Consider the following 18,397-nt stretch of genomic DNA (forward strand, 5'->3'; position numbering starts at 1 on the left):
AAAGTACGTACAAACAGAATACATGTGAGGGGATAAAGTATTGGAAGGCAAGCGTAAAGCTGCTGCAGGAAAAGGGGGAAAACCACAAAATAAGAGTGCCTTACAGGAACTAAAACTACACCCAGAAAATCACCAACTTTATTTTGAAATATTTTGCTCATAAAAATGAACGAAAATGCAAATGAACGAAAATGCTGGAACACAGCAAAGACACTTACTTGGAAATGTGGAGAGCAGACGGCGTCCACAAAGTACGTACAAACAGAAAACATGTGAGGGGATAAAGTGCTGGAAGGCAAGCATAAAGCTGCTGCAGGAAAAGGGGGAAAACCACAAAATAAGAGCGCCTTACAGGAACTAAAACTACACCCAGAAAATCACCAACTTTATTTTGAAATATTTTGCTCATAAAAATGAACGAAAATGCAAATGAACGAAAATGCTGGAACACAGCAAAAAGACACTTATTTGGAAATGTGGAGAGCAGACGGCGTCCACAAAGTACGTACAAACAGAAAACAGGTGAGGAGGGTAAAGTGCTCGAAGGCAGGTGTAAAGCTGCTTCAGGGAAAAAGGAAAACAGGAAGTGGGAAACCCACAAAATAACAGCGCCTTACAGGAACTAAAACTACACCCAGAAAATCACCAACTTTATTTTGAAATATTTTGCTCATAAAAATGAACGAAAATGCAAATGAACGAAAATGCTGGAACACAGCAAAAAGACACTTATTTGGAAATGTGGAGAGCAGACGGCGTCCACAAAGTACGTACAAACAGAAAACAGGTGAGGAGGGTAAAGTGCTCGAAGGCAGGTGTAAAGCTGCTTCAGGGAAAAAGGAAAACAGGAAGTGGGAAACCCACAAAATAACAGCGCCTTACAGGAACTAAAACTACACCCAGAAAATCACCAACTTTATTTTGAAATATTTTGCTCATAAAAATGAACGAAAATGCAAATGAACGAAAATGCTGGAACACAGCAAAGACACTTATTGGAAATGTGAAGAGCAGATGGCGTCCACAAAGTACGTACAAACAGAAAACAGGTGAGGAGGGAAAAGTGCTGGAAGGCAGGCGTAAAGCTCCTGCATGGAAAAGGGGAAAACAGGAAGTGGGAAAACCACAAAATAAGAGCGCCTTACAGGAACTAAAACTACACCCAGAAAATCACCAGCTTTATTTTGAACTATTTTGCTGATAAAAATGAGCGAAAGTGTAAATAATCTCAAATGCTGGAACAGTGCAAAAACACTTACTTGGAAATGTGGAGAGCAGACGGCGTCCACAAAGTACGTACAAACAGAAAATAGGTGAGGGGAGGGGGGGGGATGCTCGAAGGCAAGCGTAATGCTGCTGAAGGAAAATAGAAAAACAGGAAGTGGGAAAACCACAAAATAAGAGCACCTTACAGGAACTAAAACTACACCTAGAAAATCACCAACTTTATTTTGAAATAGTTTGCTCATAAAAATGAACGAAAATGCAAATGAACGAAAATGCTGGAACACAGCAAAGACACTTACTAGGAAATGTGGAGCGGATGGCGTCCACAAAGCACCAACTTAATTTTCAAATAGAGTTTGCCAATAAAAATGAACAAAAATGTAAAAAATCTCAAACTATTGCTATCAGCACAACTGCATTAGTGAAGTGAATTAAGTGAATTATATTTATATAGAACTAAAAAAAATACTAATTGTTGGTTCTTAAAAACACATGTCAAAATATTTTTTTCAAAGTTTGATTCAAAATGTCTAGAATATATAACCGACCCCTTCAATTGTTTTGGTTTTGTTTAAAAAACAAAATTAAAAAACTCAAAATAGGTGACAACAAATTCAATATAAAGTGGCAAAAAAATTAACATTTTAATCATTATTCACTTAAATATTATTAATAATTTGATTTATTGTACTTCTGTCACGGGTACGTTGAGGAAGGCAATGGAGGTTGTAGTGTGCAGTAAAACGGGGATTAGTTGATTAAACAAACAAAACAAATTGCTGGAACACAGCAAAAACACTCACTAGGAAATGTGGAGCAGATGGCGTCCACAAAGCACCAAATTCATTTGCCAATAAAAATAAACACAAATGTAAATAGTCTCAAACTATTGCTATCAGCACAACTGCATTAAAGGCAGATTTCCATGGAACCTTTTGACCATTTGTAAGTCATACAAAAACAACTCATCACAGCTATTAGCAGGGGCGTAACAGCATAATCTGGGCCCTCATACGCAAGACTCCAAAAGGGCCCCCCATTCCACCCTACACCCAACGTCGCTGCCCCATACACGCACACTTGATATGTTTCCATGCACTAAAAAAAAAAACACTAATTGTTGTTTCTTAAAACGCAAACAAAACAAAATGCTGGAACACAGCAAAAACCCTTACTAGGAAATGTGGAGCAGATGGCGTCCACAAAGCACGAGCCTACTTGAGCTCAGCATGGATAGTCGCCAGTGAATCGTGAATAATGTCCCGAATAATGTGCTGAACATCTTGGCCGGATGAAGCCATCAGGACCACATCATCTGCAAAAAGCAGAGACCTAAACCTGCAGCCTCCAAACCGGATACCCTCAACGCCCTGACTGTACCTAGAAATTCTGTCCAGTTATGAACAGAATCGGTGACAAAGGGTCCAGCTCCTTCTTCACCACAACGGTTCGATACAGCGTCCGCATTACTGAAGACGCCGCACCGTTCCGTCTGTGGATCTCACGATCCACCTGTGAAGAGGCGGAGCCGACGGTCCGACGGATCGGCAGGGCTCATGGAGGCGGAGATGACGACCGAGCGGAGAGGCGGGGCGTGCCGGGAGCGACGCTACATGCGCGATCAGGCGCGTGGCTCGCACACCGGGAGACAATCAACGTATCTCCTCGCAGTGTATAAAGGGGGAGAAGGAGGAGAGATCGGGGCTGTGACCGACGATGACGGTCGGCTGAAAAACGGACCGTGAGTGAGCAGTGGAGAGGAGGAGCTGAAAAGCGACCCGATCTAAAGAAAAAGCTGTTATTGAAAAATAAAGCGAGTCAAACATGCTCGGAAGTCATGTCCTTTCTTGATGGTCCGTGGAACCCGCATTAACAATCTTCGGGGTTTAAATTTGCGGCAGCTCCAAATGAACACACCCTTAAGTGGAATAACAACATCAGATGTTAGTTTGGGTTCCCCTTTTAGCGACCGGAATGAGAATCAGCACCCCCATGTCTGAGTCCGTGGTTCTCGCCCGGAAAAGGGTGGAGTGCCATCTCCGGGTTGGAGAGGAGACCCTGCCCCAATTGGGGGAGTTCAAGTACCTAGGAGTCTTGTTCACCAGTGGGGGAAGAGTGGATCGTGAGATGGACAGGCGGATCGGTGCGGCGTCTTCAGTAATGTGGACGTTGTATCGATCCGTTGTGGTGAAGAAGGAGCTGAGCCGGAAGGCAAAGCACTCAATTTACCGCTCGATCTACGTTCCCGTCCTTTGGGTTATGACCGAAAGGACAAGATCACGGGTACAAGCGGCCGAAATGAGTTTCCTCCCCCTTAGAGGTAGGGTGAGAAGCTCTGCCATCCGGGAAGAACTCAAACTAAAGCCGGTGCTCCTCCACATGGAGAGGAACCAGATAAGGTGGTCCGGGCATCTGGTCAGGATGCCACCCGAACGCCTCCCTAGGGAGGTGTTTAGGGCACGTCCAACCGGTAGGATGCCACGGGGAAGACTATGTCCCCGGCTGGCCTGGGAACGCCTCGGGATCCCCCAGGAAGAGCTGGACGAAGTGGCTGGGGAGAGGGGAGTCTGGGCTTCCCTGCTTAGGCTGCCACCCCCGCGACCAGACCACGGATAAGCGGATGAAGACGGATGGATGTTAGTTTTTGTTCCCCTTTTACTTACAAACGAGCAACAGCTCCCTTACAAAAAACGCCCCTCCCCCCGGTCTGTTAACAAGGTGCCCGCGGCAATGATTGCCCGGCCATCAGAATCCCAGCTGATAAGGTCCTCGGAGACGGGAAAAACCGCTCCGTCGTTGAATTCGCCCCCGACCCGCACCTCACGCTGCACATCGGAGATAACACGCCGGCAAAATGGGGCTCACTGTGACATTTATATTCCGACGTCCCATGTCTGTATCCCTCGCCTCGATTTTTTTCCCCCTATAGATCTGTATGCAGAATTGCTCGGCGGCGGCGGCGGAGCGAGACTCCCGTCAGTTCCGACGCGGCCGACGAGATTGGCCGATTGATTGAAGCGTCAGCGCTGAAAGGGCGAGGGGACAAACTGACAGCAAGGTGACTGACACGGGAGGAAAGGAAGTATGAGGGGTTGCGGAATCTCAATGTCGATGAAGGATTCCGCCGCATTATCTGATCACCTTCCGTCGGGTAATCTCTGGAAATCTTGCAAACGCTGGTCTTTCACACATTTTTTTTTTTTTTTTTTTAGATGCAAATGTGTATTCTCAGCGCTTTTTGGAAAAAAAAAAAAAATCTCACAGTGGTGATGGTGCATTATGCACTAAGGCAGTGAGTGGTTCTCTAACTGGAACACCTCAGGAACAAACTCCAAGAACTACCCTATAGATCAGTATCAGAAAACAGTAGCACAATAGGCTTAAGTACTCGTTAAAAACAAGGCCTCATTTTGGCCACGGTAAGAAAGCAGGACACTATACCGCATTTTTCGCACTATAAGGCGCACCTAAAATTATTAAATTTTCATATTTGGTACAAAGTGTAATGATAAGTGTGAGCAGTAGATGGCAGTCACACATGAGAGATAGGTGTAGACTGCAAGATTTTTTTAAATGTTATATGGTTTTGCATTGACAACTGTGCATGATTCTGGTTGTGCTTACCGACCTCAAAGCAAATTTATTTGGTACACAGTGTAATGATAAGTGTGAGCAGTAGATGGCAGTCACACATACGAAAAAGGTTTAAACTGCAATATTTTTTTTAATGTTTTATGGTTTTGCATTAACAACTGTGCATGATTCTGGTTGTGCTTACCGACCTAAAAGCAATTTTATTTAGTACAAAGTTTAATTATAAGTGTGAGCAGTAGATGGCAGTCACACATACGAGATTGGTGTAGACTGCAAGATTTTTTTTAAATGTTTTATGGTTTTGCATTAACAACTGTGCATGATTCTGGTTGTGCTTACCGACCTCAAAGCAAATTTATTTGGTACACAGTATAATGATAGGTGTGAGCAGTAGATGGCAGTCACACATACGAGATAGGTGTAGACTGCAAGATTTTTTTTAAATGTTTTATGGTTTTGCATTGACAACTGTGCATGATTCTGGTTGTGCTTACCGACCTAAAAGCAAATTTGTTTGGTACAAATTGTAATGCTAAGTGTGAGCAGTGGATGGCAGTCACACATGAGAGATAGGTGTAGACTGCAGGATTTTTTAAAATGTTTTATGGTTTTGCATTAACAACTGTGCATGATTCTGGTTGTGCTTACCGACCTCAAAGCAATTTTATTTGGTACAAAGTGTAATGATAAGTGTGAGCAGTAGATGGCAGTCACACATACGACATGGGTGTAGACTGCAAGATTTTTTAAAATGTTTTATGGTTTTGCATTAACAACTGTGCATGATTCTGGTTGTGCTTACCGACCTCAAAGTAATTTTATTTGGTACAAAGTGTAATGATAAGTGTGAACAGTAGATGGCAGTCCCACATGAGAGATAGGTGTAGACTGCAAGATTTTTTTAAATGTTATATGGTTTTGCATTGACAACTCTGCATGATTCTGGTTGTGCTTACCGACCTCAAAGCAAATTTATTTGGTACAAAGTGTAATGATAAGTGTGAGCAGTAGATGGCAGTCACACATACGAGATGGGTGTAGGATGCAAGATTTTTTTTAAATGTTTTATGGTTTTGCATTGACAACTGTGCATGATTCTGGTTGTGTTCACCGACCTAATAGCTAATTTATTTGGTACACAGTGTAATGATAAGTGTGAGCAGTAGATGGCAGTCACACATACGAGATGGGTGTAGACTGCAAGATTTTTGAAAATGTTTTATGGTTTTGCATTGACAACTGTGCATGATTCTGGTTGTGCTTACCGACCTCAAAGCAAATTTATTTGGTACACAGTGTAATGATAAGTGTGAGCAGTAGATGGCAGTCACACATACGAGATAGGTGTAAACCGCAGTATTTTTTTAAATGTTTCATGGTTTTGCATTAACAACTGTGCATGATTCTGGTCGTGCTTACCGACGTTTGAGCGATTTTATTTGGTACATGGTGTAATGATAAGTGTGAGCAGTAGATAGCAGTCCAACATGAGTGATAGGTGTAGACTGCAAGTTTTTTTTAAAATGTTTTATGGTTTTGCATTAACAACTGTGCATGATTCTGGTTGTGCTTACCGACCTCAAAGCAAATTTATTTGGTACACAGTGTAGTGATGATTGTGAGCAGTAGATGACAGTCACACATACGAGATGGGTGTAGACTGCAAGATTTTTGTAAATGTTTTATGGTTTTGCATTGACAACTGTGCATGATTCTGGTTGTGCTTACCGACCTCAAAGCAAATTTATTTGGTACATAATGTAATGATAAGTGTGAGCAGTAGATGGCAGTCACACATACGAGATGGGTGTAGACTGCAAGATTTTTTCAAATGTTTTATGGTTTTGCATTGACAACTGTGCATGATTCTGGTTGTGCTTACCGACCTCAAAGCAAATTTATTTGGTACACAGTGTAATGATAAGTGTGACCAGTAGATGGCAGTCACACATGCGAGATGGGTGTAGACTGCAAGATTTTTGTAAATGTTTTATGGTTTTGCATTGACAACTGTGCATGATTCTGGTTGTGCTTACCGACCTCAAAACACATTTATTTGGTACAAAGTGTGATGATAAGTGTGAGCAGTAGATGGCAGTCACACATACGAAATAGGTGTAAACTGCAATATTTTTTGAATATTTTAAGGTTTTGCATTAACAACTGTGCAAGATTCTGGTTGTGCTTACCGACCTCAAAACACATTTATTTGGTACAAAGTGTGATGATAAGTGTGAGCAGTAGATGGCAGTCACACATACGAAATAGGTGTAAACTGCAATATTTTTTTAATATTTTAAGGTTTTGCATTAACAACTGTGCAAGATTCTGGTTGTGCTTACCGACCTCAAAGCAATTTTATTTGGTACACAGTGTAATGATAAGGGTGAGCAGTAGATGGCAGTCAAACATACGAGATGGGTGTAGACGGCAAGATTTTTTTAAATGTTTTATGGTTTTGCATTGACAACTGTGCATGATTCTGATTGTGCTTACCGACCTCAAAACACATTTATTTGGTACACAGTGTAATGATAAGTGTGAGCAGCAGATGGCAGTCACACATACGAGATGGGTGTAGACTGCAAGATTTTTTAAAATGTGTTATGGTTTTGCATTGACAACTGTGCATGATTCTGGTTGTGCCTACCAACCTCAAAGCAATTTTATTTGGTACAAAGTGTAATGATAAGTGTGAGCAGTAGATGGCAGTCCCACATGTGAGATAGGTGTAGACTGCAATATTTTTTTTAATGTTTTATGGTTTTGCATTAACAACTGTTTGATTATCCTGTATTTTTTGGGTGATTAAAATTAATTTAAGAAACAAAATTACTAGTTTTACACTTCAGTACAGTTTGGTTAGTGTTCTAAATACCGCATTTTTGGACTATAAGGCGCACTTAAAATCCTTTATTTTCTTAAAAATCCACAGTTAGCCTTAAAACCCAATGTGCCTAATGTACAGCATGATTCTGGTTTTGCTTTTCGACCTCGAAGCAATTTTATTTGGTACTTATTGTAATGATAAGTGTGAGCAGTAGATGGCAGTCACACATAAGAGATAGGTGGAGACTGCAATATTTTTTAAATGTTTTATGGTTCTGCATGAACGACCGTTTAATCATCCTGTATTTTTTGGGTGATTAAATATAATTTAATAAACAAAATTACTAGTTTTACACTTCAGTACGGTTTGGTTAGTATTCTAAATACCGCATTTTTGGACTATAAGGCTCACTTAAAATATTTTAGATTTTCTCACAAATCGACAGTGCGCTTTATAACCTGTTACGGTAAAATTCTGGTTTTGCTTTTCGGCCTCGAAGCAATTTTATTTGGTACTTAGTGTAATGATAAGTGTGAGCAGTAGATGGCAGTCACACATAAGAGATAGGTGTAGACTGCAAGATTTTTTTAGATGTTTTATGGTTTTGCATGAACTGTTCAATCATCCAACATTTTTTTGGTGATTAAATAAACCTTTTTTGTTGCACTGGTGAGCCACGAATGAGGAGATGCTCCTCCATTATTGATTTAAGTAAAGTCCGACTGACATTGTCAGAATAATTCCATCCAAGTTATCACACAACTTTGTTTTTCAATGAGTTCCCGGCGAGAGGACAAAAGCTGTCTTTGATCTAACCAAGCAAAAAGCTTGTAAAACCCCACTGTGTAGGATGGGAAGCGACATGAAGGAAGATTTTATGTTGACCCGAGATCTACAAAGCAGAGGAGAAGCAGGACCTGACTCCCCTCCAGGCACCTTTTCTATTAACTGTTTTGTAACCAAAGGCGATGGCTGTTTACGACCCCCGCCCCTTTAAAAACAGCTGTTGCCATATAATCAGGGAAAGTCCAATTAAAAGAGGAGGCGCGCAATCTTTGGTCAGAGCGTGGTGGGACAGTGTACACATTTAAATCTGTCCCTGTTTGATTTCTAGCTCCTTTGTCTGTTTAATAGATGTTACCAGTGTTTGAACCTGACAGTCATTAAAATAGTTAGGTCCATTTGTTGACACTTCTTCCACTCCCATCCTTGCACGCTACACCGAACCACGTAAATAAGACCGCCCACAAGACGAAGTGACTTGAAGGTGGTGTGTAAAACATCATCTATGCAACATTTTGCAATGTTATGTAGACCACAAAGATTTTTTTTAAATGTAGAACAAAATCTAATGAAAACCCCTGTAATGCGCCATACAATCCGTAGCCAAGTGGTTCTTTGGCGTACCACTAGACCGGGGGCGGGCAAACTGGATGCAGACTGCTGTGCTCTGTTGGTAGAAGAGGGCAAATAAGTAGTTCAGAGTGTCTGTGATTTTGGTCTGCCTGGGTCTGCTTTTGAAGCCAGTAAGGGTCTTTCTCTCCTTCCACAAACCTCCGGAGTTTTCGCTGTTTGAAGTGTTTCTTTAGCCGCTTCTTGTACTTGGGCTTTGCCCTTTCACGGGTTGAGCTGGACCATCTTATAGGCTTGTTGGTTTCTAGACGTAAGTCTTTAGCTTTCCGTTAAACCACGGCTTCTGGTTGGTTCTTTTCCGTTTTCCCCTACAGACATGGTCTCTTGGCAGAACTTGATGAGTGAAAAGACAGCTGATGACTACTCTTGTCAAAACTCTCCAGTCTGCGGCCTCAGGGCAGTCTTGGATAAATGAACGGGCTTCTTCCGACATCATAGTTTTTTTATTCATGGTGGTTCTTTACAGCTGAGAGGTTTGGATGCTGGGGTCAGGATCGAGACAGGTGGTCCGAGACACCCGTGTGCGGCAGACGGCTGGCTTTGTAAGCATCGGGGATGATTCAGTAGACTTTGCACGGGCAGAATTCAAATCAAATCAATCCGATGCACAAAACGGTACTTTAGTCAAGTGGTTCTTTGGCGTACCACTAGACCGGGGGCGGGCAAACTGGATGCAGACTGCTGTGCTCTGTTGGTAGAAAAGGGCAAAGAAGTAGTTCAGAGTGTCTGTGATTTTGGTCTGCCTGGCTCTGCTTTTGAAGCCAGTAAGGGTCTTTCTCCCCTTCCACAAACCTCCGGAGTTTTCGCTGTTTGAAGTGTTTCTTTAGCCGCTTCTTGTACTTGGGCTTTGCCCTTTGGATGCCCTTTCACGGGTTTAGCTGGACCATCTTATAGGCTTGTTGGTTTCTAGACGTAAGTCTTTAGCTTTCCGTTAAAACACGGCTTCTGGTTGGTTCTTTTCCGTTTTCCCCTACAGACATGGTTTCTTTGCAGAACTTGATGAGTGAAAAGACAGCTGATGACTACTCTTGTCAAAACTCTCCAGTCTGCGGCCTCAGGGCAGTCTTGGATAAATGAACGGGCTTCTTCCGACATCACAGTTTTTTATTGATGGTGGTTCTTTACAGCAGAGAGGTTTGGATGCTGGGGTCAGGATCGAGACAGGTGGTCCGAGACACCCGTGTGTGGCAGACGGCTGGCTTTGTAAGCATCGGAGAAGATTCAGTAGACTTTGCACGGGCAGAATTCAAATCAAATCAATCCGATGCACAATACGGTACTTTAGTCAAGTGGTTCTTTGGCGTACCACTAGACCGGGGGTGGGCAAACTGGATGCAGACTGCTGTGCTCTGTTGGTAGAAAAGGGCAAAGAAGTAGTTCAGAGTGTCTGTGATTTTGGTCTGCCTGGCTCTGCTTTTGAAGCCAGTAAGGGTCTTTCTCCCCAGCCACAAAACCTGCGGAGTGTTCGCTGTTTGAAGTGTTTCTTTAGCCGCTTCTTGTACTTGGGCTTTGCCCTTTCACGGGTTGAGCTGGACCGTCTTATAGGCTTGTTGGTTTCTAGACGTAAGTCTTTAGCTTTCCGTTAAACCACGGCTTCTGGTTGGTTCTTTTCCGTTTTCCCCTACAGACATGGTCTCTTGGCAGAACTTGATGAGTGAAAAGACAGCTGATGACTACTCTTGTCAAAACTCTCCAGTCTGTGGCCTCAGGGCAGTCTTGGATAAATGAACGGGCTTCTTCCGACATCACAGTTTTTTATTGATGGTGGTTCTTTACAGCTGAGAGGTTTGGATGCTGAAGTCAGGACACCCGTGTGTGGCAGACTGCTGGCTTTGTAAGCATCGGAGATGATTCAGTAGACTTTGCACGGGCAGAATTCGAATTGGAGTGACTAAAGTTGCCTACTGCTAGGACAATAGTGTCTGGCTATGAGGCTAAAAGCTGGCTGATGGCTTTCTTCATAACAATCCTTGCTTAAGCTTGGGGTGGAATGTCGTCCATAGCTATGGATGTGAACTTCCAAGGCATGTAGAACGGTCTTTCATTATGTATGAAGTATTCAAGGTCTGGGGAGCAGTAACCGTCTTTGATAGAGGAGTTTGCACACCACACGTTGTTGATATAGTCCCTGCTCTGCTCTTACCACCATTGGCACTGAACAGTAATTAAGTAATACAGTAATTACTCGTCTCCTCCTTCTCTTCCCCATCAAGTTTTCATGCAAACATTTCCCAGAATGCCCTTGGGTTTCCCACCGGTGTCTTGATGTCTCATTAATGAGTGTCTCCGTTTCCTTCGTTCAGTCTGTGTGTCGGATCTTTGTTCCGTTATCGTTGTTCGACATCAAGTCCACTTAGGTTTCCGCTGAGTGTACGACTTCAGTCTCCTGGTTTGTGGTCTAGTTAAAGAAATACACTTTTGAAGTAGATCCAGTGAGATACGGTAGAGTCTAGTTAAGGTTTGAATGGAAAAGATACACTTGTGAAGAGAGATGAGAATAAACTAATTTGTGTTGGATGTAAATATAAACAGAATACAATGACTTGCTAAACCTTTCCAACCCATATTCAGTTGAATATGCTACAAAGACAACATATTTGATGTTCAAACTGATAAACATTATATGATAATCATTAACTTTACAATTTAATGCCAGTTAAATGTGACAAAGAAATTGGGAAAAGTGGCAATAAATACTGATAAAGTGGAGGAATGCTCATCAAACACTGGCTTTGCGGGGCCCGAGCTCATCTAATATGGACTGATGTAAAGTGGAAAAATGTTCTGTGGTCTGACGAGTCCACATTTCAAATTTTATTTGGAAACTGTGGACGTGGTGTCTTCCGGAACAAAGAGGAAAAGAACCATCAGGACTGTTTTAGGCGCAAAGTTCAAAAGTCGGCATCTGTGATGGTGTGAGGGTGTATTAGTTCCCAAGGCATGAGTAACTTAGACATCTGTGAAGGCACCATTGATGCTGAAAAGCAACAGATGTTGTCATCCAAGCAACGTTATCATGGACGCCCCTGCTTATTTCAGCAAGCCACATGTTACAACAGCGTGGCTTCGTAGTAAAAGTGTGCGGGTACATTCCTGGCCCGCCTGCAGTCCAGACCTGTCTCCCATGGAAAATGTGTGGCGCATTGTGAAGCGTAAAATACGACAGCGGAAACTGTTGAAGGACTGAAGCTCTACATAAAACAAGAATGGGAAAGAATCCCACATTCAAAGCTTCAACAATTAGTTTCCTCAGTTCCCAAACGTTTATTGAGTGTTGTTGAAAGAAAATGTGATGTAACACAGTGGTGAACATGCCCTTTCCCAACTACTTTGGCACATGTTGCAGCCATGAAATTCTAAGTTAATTATTATGTGTAAGGATATCACCACATGGGCTCAGGAACACTTCATAAAACCACTGTCAGTAACTACAGTTGGTCGCTACATCTGTGAGTGCAAGTTAAAACTCTACCATGCAAAGCAAAACCCATTTATCAACAACACCCAGGAATGCCGCTGGCTTCGCTGTGCCCGAGCTCATCTAAGATGGACTGATGTAAAGTGGAAAAGTGTTCTGTGGTCTGACGAGTCCACATTTCGAATTTTATTTGGAAACTGTGGACGTGGTGTCTTCCGAAACAAAGAGGAAAAGAACCATCAGGACTGTTCTAGGCGCAAAGTTGAAAAGCCGGCATCTGTGATGGTATGGGGGTGTACTAGTGCCCAAGGCATGGGTAACTTATACATCTGTGAAGGCACCATTAATGCTGAATAGTCCATACAGGTTTTGGAACAACATATGTTGTCATCCAAGCAAAGTTATTATGGACGCCCCTGCTTATTTCAGCAAGCCACGTGTTACAACAGCGTGGCTTCATAGTAAAAGAGTGCATGTACATTCCTGGCCCGCCTGCAGTCCAGACCTGTCTCCCATAAAAAATGTGTGACGCATTATGAAGCGTAAAATACGACAGCGGAAACTGTTGAAGGACTGAAGCTCTACATAAAACAAGAATGGGAAAGAATTCCACATTCAAAGCTTCAACAATTAGTTTCCTCAGTTCCCAAACGTTTATTGAGTGTTGTTAAAAGAAAATGTGATGTAACACAGTGGTGAACATGCCCTTTCCCAACTACTTTGGCATGTGTTGCAGCCATGAAATTCTAAGTAATAAAGTTTATGAGTTTGAACATTAAATATGTTGTCTTTGTAACATATGCAACTGAATATGGGTTGAAAATGATTTGCAAATCATTGTATTCTGTCCTTTGTCACCGATTCTGTTCATAACTTTTATGGACAGAATTTCTAGGCGCAGTCAAGGCGTTGAGGGGTTCCGGTTTGGTGACCGCGGGATTAGGTCTCTGCTTTTTGCAGATGATGTGGTCCTGATGGCTTCATCTGACCGGGATCTTCAGCTCTCACTGGATCGGTTCGCAGCAGAGTGTGAAGCGACCGGAATGAGAATCAGCACCTCCAAGTCCGAGTCCATGGTTCTCCCCCGGAAAAGGGCGGAATGCCATCTCCGGGTTGGGGAGGAGACCCTGCCCCAAGTGGAGGAGTTCAAGTACCTAGGAGTCTTGTTCAAGAGTGGGGGAAGAGTGGATCGTGAGATCGACAGGCGGATCGGTGCGGCGTCTTCAGTAATGCGGACGCTGCTCGATCCGTTGTGGTGAAGAAGGAGCTGAGCCGGAAGGCAAAGCTCTCAATTTACCGGTCGATATACGTTCCCATCCTCACCTATGGTCATGAGCTTTGGGTCATGACCGAAAGGATAAGATCACGGGTACAAGCGGCCGAAATGAGTTTCCTCTGCTGGGTGGCGGGGCTCTCCCTTAGAGATAGGGTGAGAAGCTCTGCCATCCGGGAGGAACTCAAAGTAAAGCCGCTGCTCCTCCACATGGAGAGGAGCCAGATGAGGTGGTTCGGGCATCTGGTCAGGATGCCACCCGAACGCCTCCCTAGGGAGGTGTTTAGGGCACGTCCAACCGGTGGGAGGCCACGGGGAAGACCCAGGACACGTTGGGAAGACTATGTCTCCCGGCTGGCCTGGGAACGCCTCGGGATCCCCCAGGAAGAGCTAGACGAAGTGGCTGGGGAGAGGGAAGTCTGGGTTTCCCTGCTTAGGCTGTTGCCCCCGCGACCCGACCTCGGATAAGCGGAAGAAGATGGATGGATGGATGGATGTATTCTGTTTATATTTACATCTAACACAATTTCCCAACTCATATGGAAACGGGGTTTGTAGAATGTTAATCCAGCTAATTAATCGAGCGTGAAAGGGAGATTAGCACGATTTGGTATTGTCAAATATCCCTAAAAAGGCATTTCTATTATATTTTCTAATAGTCTTTGGCCATCAATAATTCTGCCGAACAGGGTGAGACCAAAGGGTCGTTACGGTGACATAAATGGATGTCATGCCTTTGATCTCGTGAAAACGCAATTGCTCCTCCGTTAATAGATCCGTCCTCCCCTCTTGTATGTGGGTGTTCATACCTGTCTATGTAGCGCCACAGCTAATTAACCTAGTGCAAGGATTCAGGTTTTTGACTTCATTATCTTTATCTTTTTTCTCCCAGGATATTCAACCCTCTTTTGAAACGCTGAACGAGGATCGCCCCTAGAGAAGAAGGAAACCAACACAGCCGGAAGAAGCCTGGGGAGATAGAAGAATATATCGAGTAGTGTGGGGGAAAACGGAAAGAAAGGAGTGACTGGCACTTGCCCTCTAGCTAAGTCATAGGTGCTGATTGAAAGAGTGACAGGTGGGGGGGATAAAACGAGGGAAAACTGCGGAGAGAATGAAGACGGACTGGAAACAAGGACTGCCTCAGAGCAACTCGGGCTCCAATTAGGACATCTTCCCACCAGACAAGATGATTACGAGTAATCTTCTATTGCTTTCCATGTGCCTGTGGGAGGTGCTGTCAGGAGGAGTTTTTGCCGGCAAGGTTGTGTGGATGAGAGGAGTGGGTGGGTCCCACATGATGAAGCCGGAGGAGAACAAAGCGACGGACCTATGGGAAGCGAGCAGGGACACGAATGCGATGCCGGTGGTGACTCTAAGAAACCTGATCAGTCACGCACTGCCAAGCGACACCGGATCGTACGCCAAAGAGCAGCTTAGTCCGTCGGCCGCCATCAAGCCCAAGCACGAGGTCGACGCTGTCAGCAAGAAAGAGGTCAGCCACCGCAAGGAGTTCAGTCAGAATTCAAAGAAAACTAAGAACGCCACAAAGAATGCGGAGAATAAAACGGGCAAAACAATCCTACCGCATCACAAGCTGGACTTGCATTCGAATAAAACCAGATTCAGATCGAGTTCAAGATCGAAAGGCAGACCTGATTTGAACATCTACGCAACAGGCATTCCGGGGAAAGCCATAAGCGTCGAGGCAAACCGAAAACTGAACCTCAGCGGAAGTTCGGAAGTTCTGAAAGTGCTGTCTAAAGACAACCTCGTGAGGATTGTCAATTCCCAGATGCGGAATGTTCCCGGCTTGAACTTTCCGAGCAAGGGCAGCCGGAGCAGAAAGAGAGATTTGATTGACGTTAATCACGGACAGTTAGAGACTCTGAAAACCTCCAGACAAGAAATGTCCGTCACCGGCTCTGATAACCAGACTGCATTTCCATATAAAAGTACAGTCACCGCTCCCGAGCCTAATCACAGTACTGATACAGTAAATCCTAAAGTGGAAGTCCCGAGTTTAAGTAATAGGCAGGAAACTTTGGGACTACAAACCTCAGATGGCGGTGAAAACAAGAGGAGACGGGGTCTATTCAGGTCAACACCTCTGAGCTCAGAAAAAGGAATAACCATCAACCCGACGGAGTCAGCTCTCAAACTGACAAAACATTTCCCGCTGTATGTTCCCTCTGAAACAAATGGCGCCACTCCATCTGTGCTGACAAAGCAGCCCCAAGGTCTCAGACCTGGGAACAGAACGGCAGATTCCCACAGAGACCCATTAACGGAGCCGGTTCACATTGCTCAAACAGAGCTCGGCACGGCTCACTACTCAGCAAATGAAGAGAAAAAACTTGTCAACGGCACTCATGTCCTAAGGCTCAATCCAGCTCCTGAATGGAACCACGATGCAAAAGGTGCCCAGGCGCAGGCGGGGGATCCAGAACATGGGAATAACTTGGTATTTGAAGAAGCGGAGCCAGAGGACCAGGCGGTTGATCCCGCGGAACCGAAGAGGTCTCGCTCTCGGAGCAGGAGAAGTTGGATATGGAACCAGTTCTTTGTCATCGAAGAATACGCCGGGCCGGAACCTGTTCTCATTGGCCGGGTAAGAATTTGTTCTCATTTAATTGATCACAGTGTCTTATTAATAACACGGTTCGACTACAAATAACCATTAACTTTAGAATTTGATGCCAACAACACGTGACAAAGAAGTTGGGAAAGGTGGCAATAAATACTGATAAAGTTGAGGAATGCTCATCAAACACTTATTGGGAACATCCCACAGGTGTGCAGGCTAATTGGGAACAGGTGGGTGCCATGATTGGGTATAAAAACAGCTTCTCAAAACATGCTCAGTCTTTCACAAGAAAGGATGGGGCGAGGTACACCCCTTTGTCCACAACTGCGTGAGCAAATAGTCAAACAGTTTAAGAACAATGTTTCCCAAAGTGCAATTGCTAGAAATTTAGGGATTTCAACATCTACGCTCCATAATATCATCAAAAGGTTCAGAGAATCTGGAGAAATCACTCCACGTAAGCAACATTAAACGACTGTGACCTTCGATCCCTCAGACCGCACTGTATCATAAACCGACATCAATCTCTAAAGGATATCACCACATGGGCTCAGGAACACTTTAGAAAACCACTGTCACTAAATGCAGTTTGTCGCTACATCTGTAAGTACAATTTAAAGCCCCGCGACTCGACCTCGGATAAGCGGAAGAAGATGGATGGATGGATGGATATGCTGCCATCCAAGCGCTGTCTTTTTCGTGGACGCCCCTGCTTATTTCAGCAAGACAATGCCAAGCCACATTCAACACGTGTTACAACAGCGTGGCTTCGTAAAAAAAAAAGAGTGCGGGTACTTTCCTGGCCCGCCTGCAGTCCACACCTGTCTTCCATTGTGCATTATGAAGCGTAAAATACGACTGAAGCTCTACAAAAAACAAGAATGGTAAAGAATTCCACTTTCAAAGCTTCAACAATTATTTTCCTCAGTTCCCAAACGTTTTTTTTTTTAGTGTTAAAAGAAAAGGTGATGTAACACAGTGGTGAACATGCCCTTTCCCAACTACTTTGGCACGTGTTGCAGCCATGAAATTCCAAGTTAATGATTATTTGCAAAAAGTTTATGAGTTTGAACATCAAATATGTTGTCTTTGTAGCACATTCAACTGAATATGGGTTGAAAATTATTTACAAATCATTGTATTCCGTTTATATTTACATCAAACACAATTTCCCAACTCATATGGAAACGGGGTTCGTCCAAAACCCTTACATGGAATTTAACCTCACGTGCCCACAGGTAATCCTTTTATTCAAGACGTGGTTTGCATACCCAACCCCGCAGTTTTATTTTTTTTATTGTGCATCGATATAAAGCCACAATGGGGATTGATTTACTATGCTCCGATGTAATGCGGTGCCTTCCAGGTAGCTGTAAAAACGTCAATGGTTTACTGAGGTGCAACAAAAGCCCGAGATTCCATTCGAGCAAGGTCCCTGGTCATGATCACTACCAATCTACTCCTACCTTTTGGGGTTTGACATATCCCGATGAATTGATAGCCTTACTTTCCCCCTCCGCCATTGATCGTCACCCCCAGGCAGAACACGAGAGGGTTTCTTCATTTAATGTATGTCAGACGTGTCCGTTCGAGTCCCTCATGGTTGGAGCTAATGCTATTTCATCGAGACGTATTTACACTTGTTCGACAGGATTTATCACCGCATTCTCCCTCGGGACAACACGCTCCGGGCCTTAGTCATATCTCGCTCTCGTGTAATTTATTAGTCATTAACTGGCCGCATGTCGACAACACCCGTTGCCTGGCACGGTACCGCTTTAAAGAGTGAACCACAACGTCGTGTTTTTTGGGGGGGTTTAACAAGTGAAGACTGACGCTGAATCTGCATTGCGACAATGCATGTCCGGGCTGGGTAGGAGACACTTTCCGACGGTATAACATATGTGGGGGTTCGTTGGCCGGTTTGTGTCGTATTAAGTGTGAGAGAAGCGTGCGGAGCAAGACTAATAAGGTTTTGAAGTCCACCACGGCGTGCTGGTGGACTGGTGGGTGTTGGGAAGACTATGTCCCGGCTGGCCTGGGAAAGCCTCAGGA

The 18,397-nt window shown here is 43.9% G+C and overlaps 1 protein-coding gene and 1 long non-coding RNA gene across 2 annotated transcripts in view; one reads left to right on the forward strand and one right to left on the reverse strand.

Annotated features, from left to right (window-relative positions):
• Positions 1-18,397, reverse strand: part of LOC133545694 (uncharacterized) — a 422,860-nt gene that overhangs the window by 233,354 nt on the left and 171,109 nt on the right. The window lies entirely within an intron of this gene.
• The window catches only part of LOC133545692 (uncharacterized), a 422,945-nt gene that overhangs the window by 146,545 nt on the left and 258,003 nt on the right, over positions 1-18,397 (forward strand). The window contains exon 3 of the mRNA XM_061891502.1: positions 14,648-16,366. Coding sequence (XP_061747486.1) covers positions 14,945-16,366 — 1,422 coding nt within the window. The 5' untranslated portion in view covers positions 14,648-14,944. The remainder of the gene's footprint in view (positions 1-14,647; positions 16,367-18,397) is intronic.

The sequence above is a fragment of the Nerophis ophidion genome, linkage group LG28, assembly GCF_033978795.1.
Source record: "Nerophis ophidion isolate RoL-2023_Sa linkage group LG28, RoL_Noph_v1.0, whole genome shotgun sequence".
Lineage (NCBI taxonomy): Eukaryota > Metazoa > Chordata > Actinopteri > Syngnathiformes > Syngnathidae > Nerophis > Nerophis ophidion.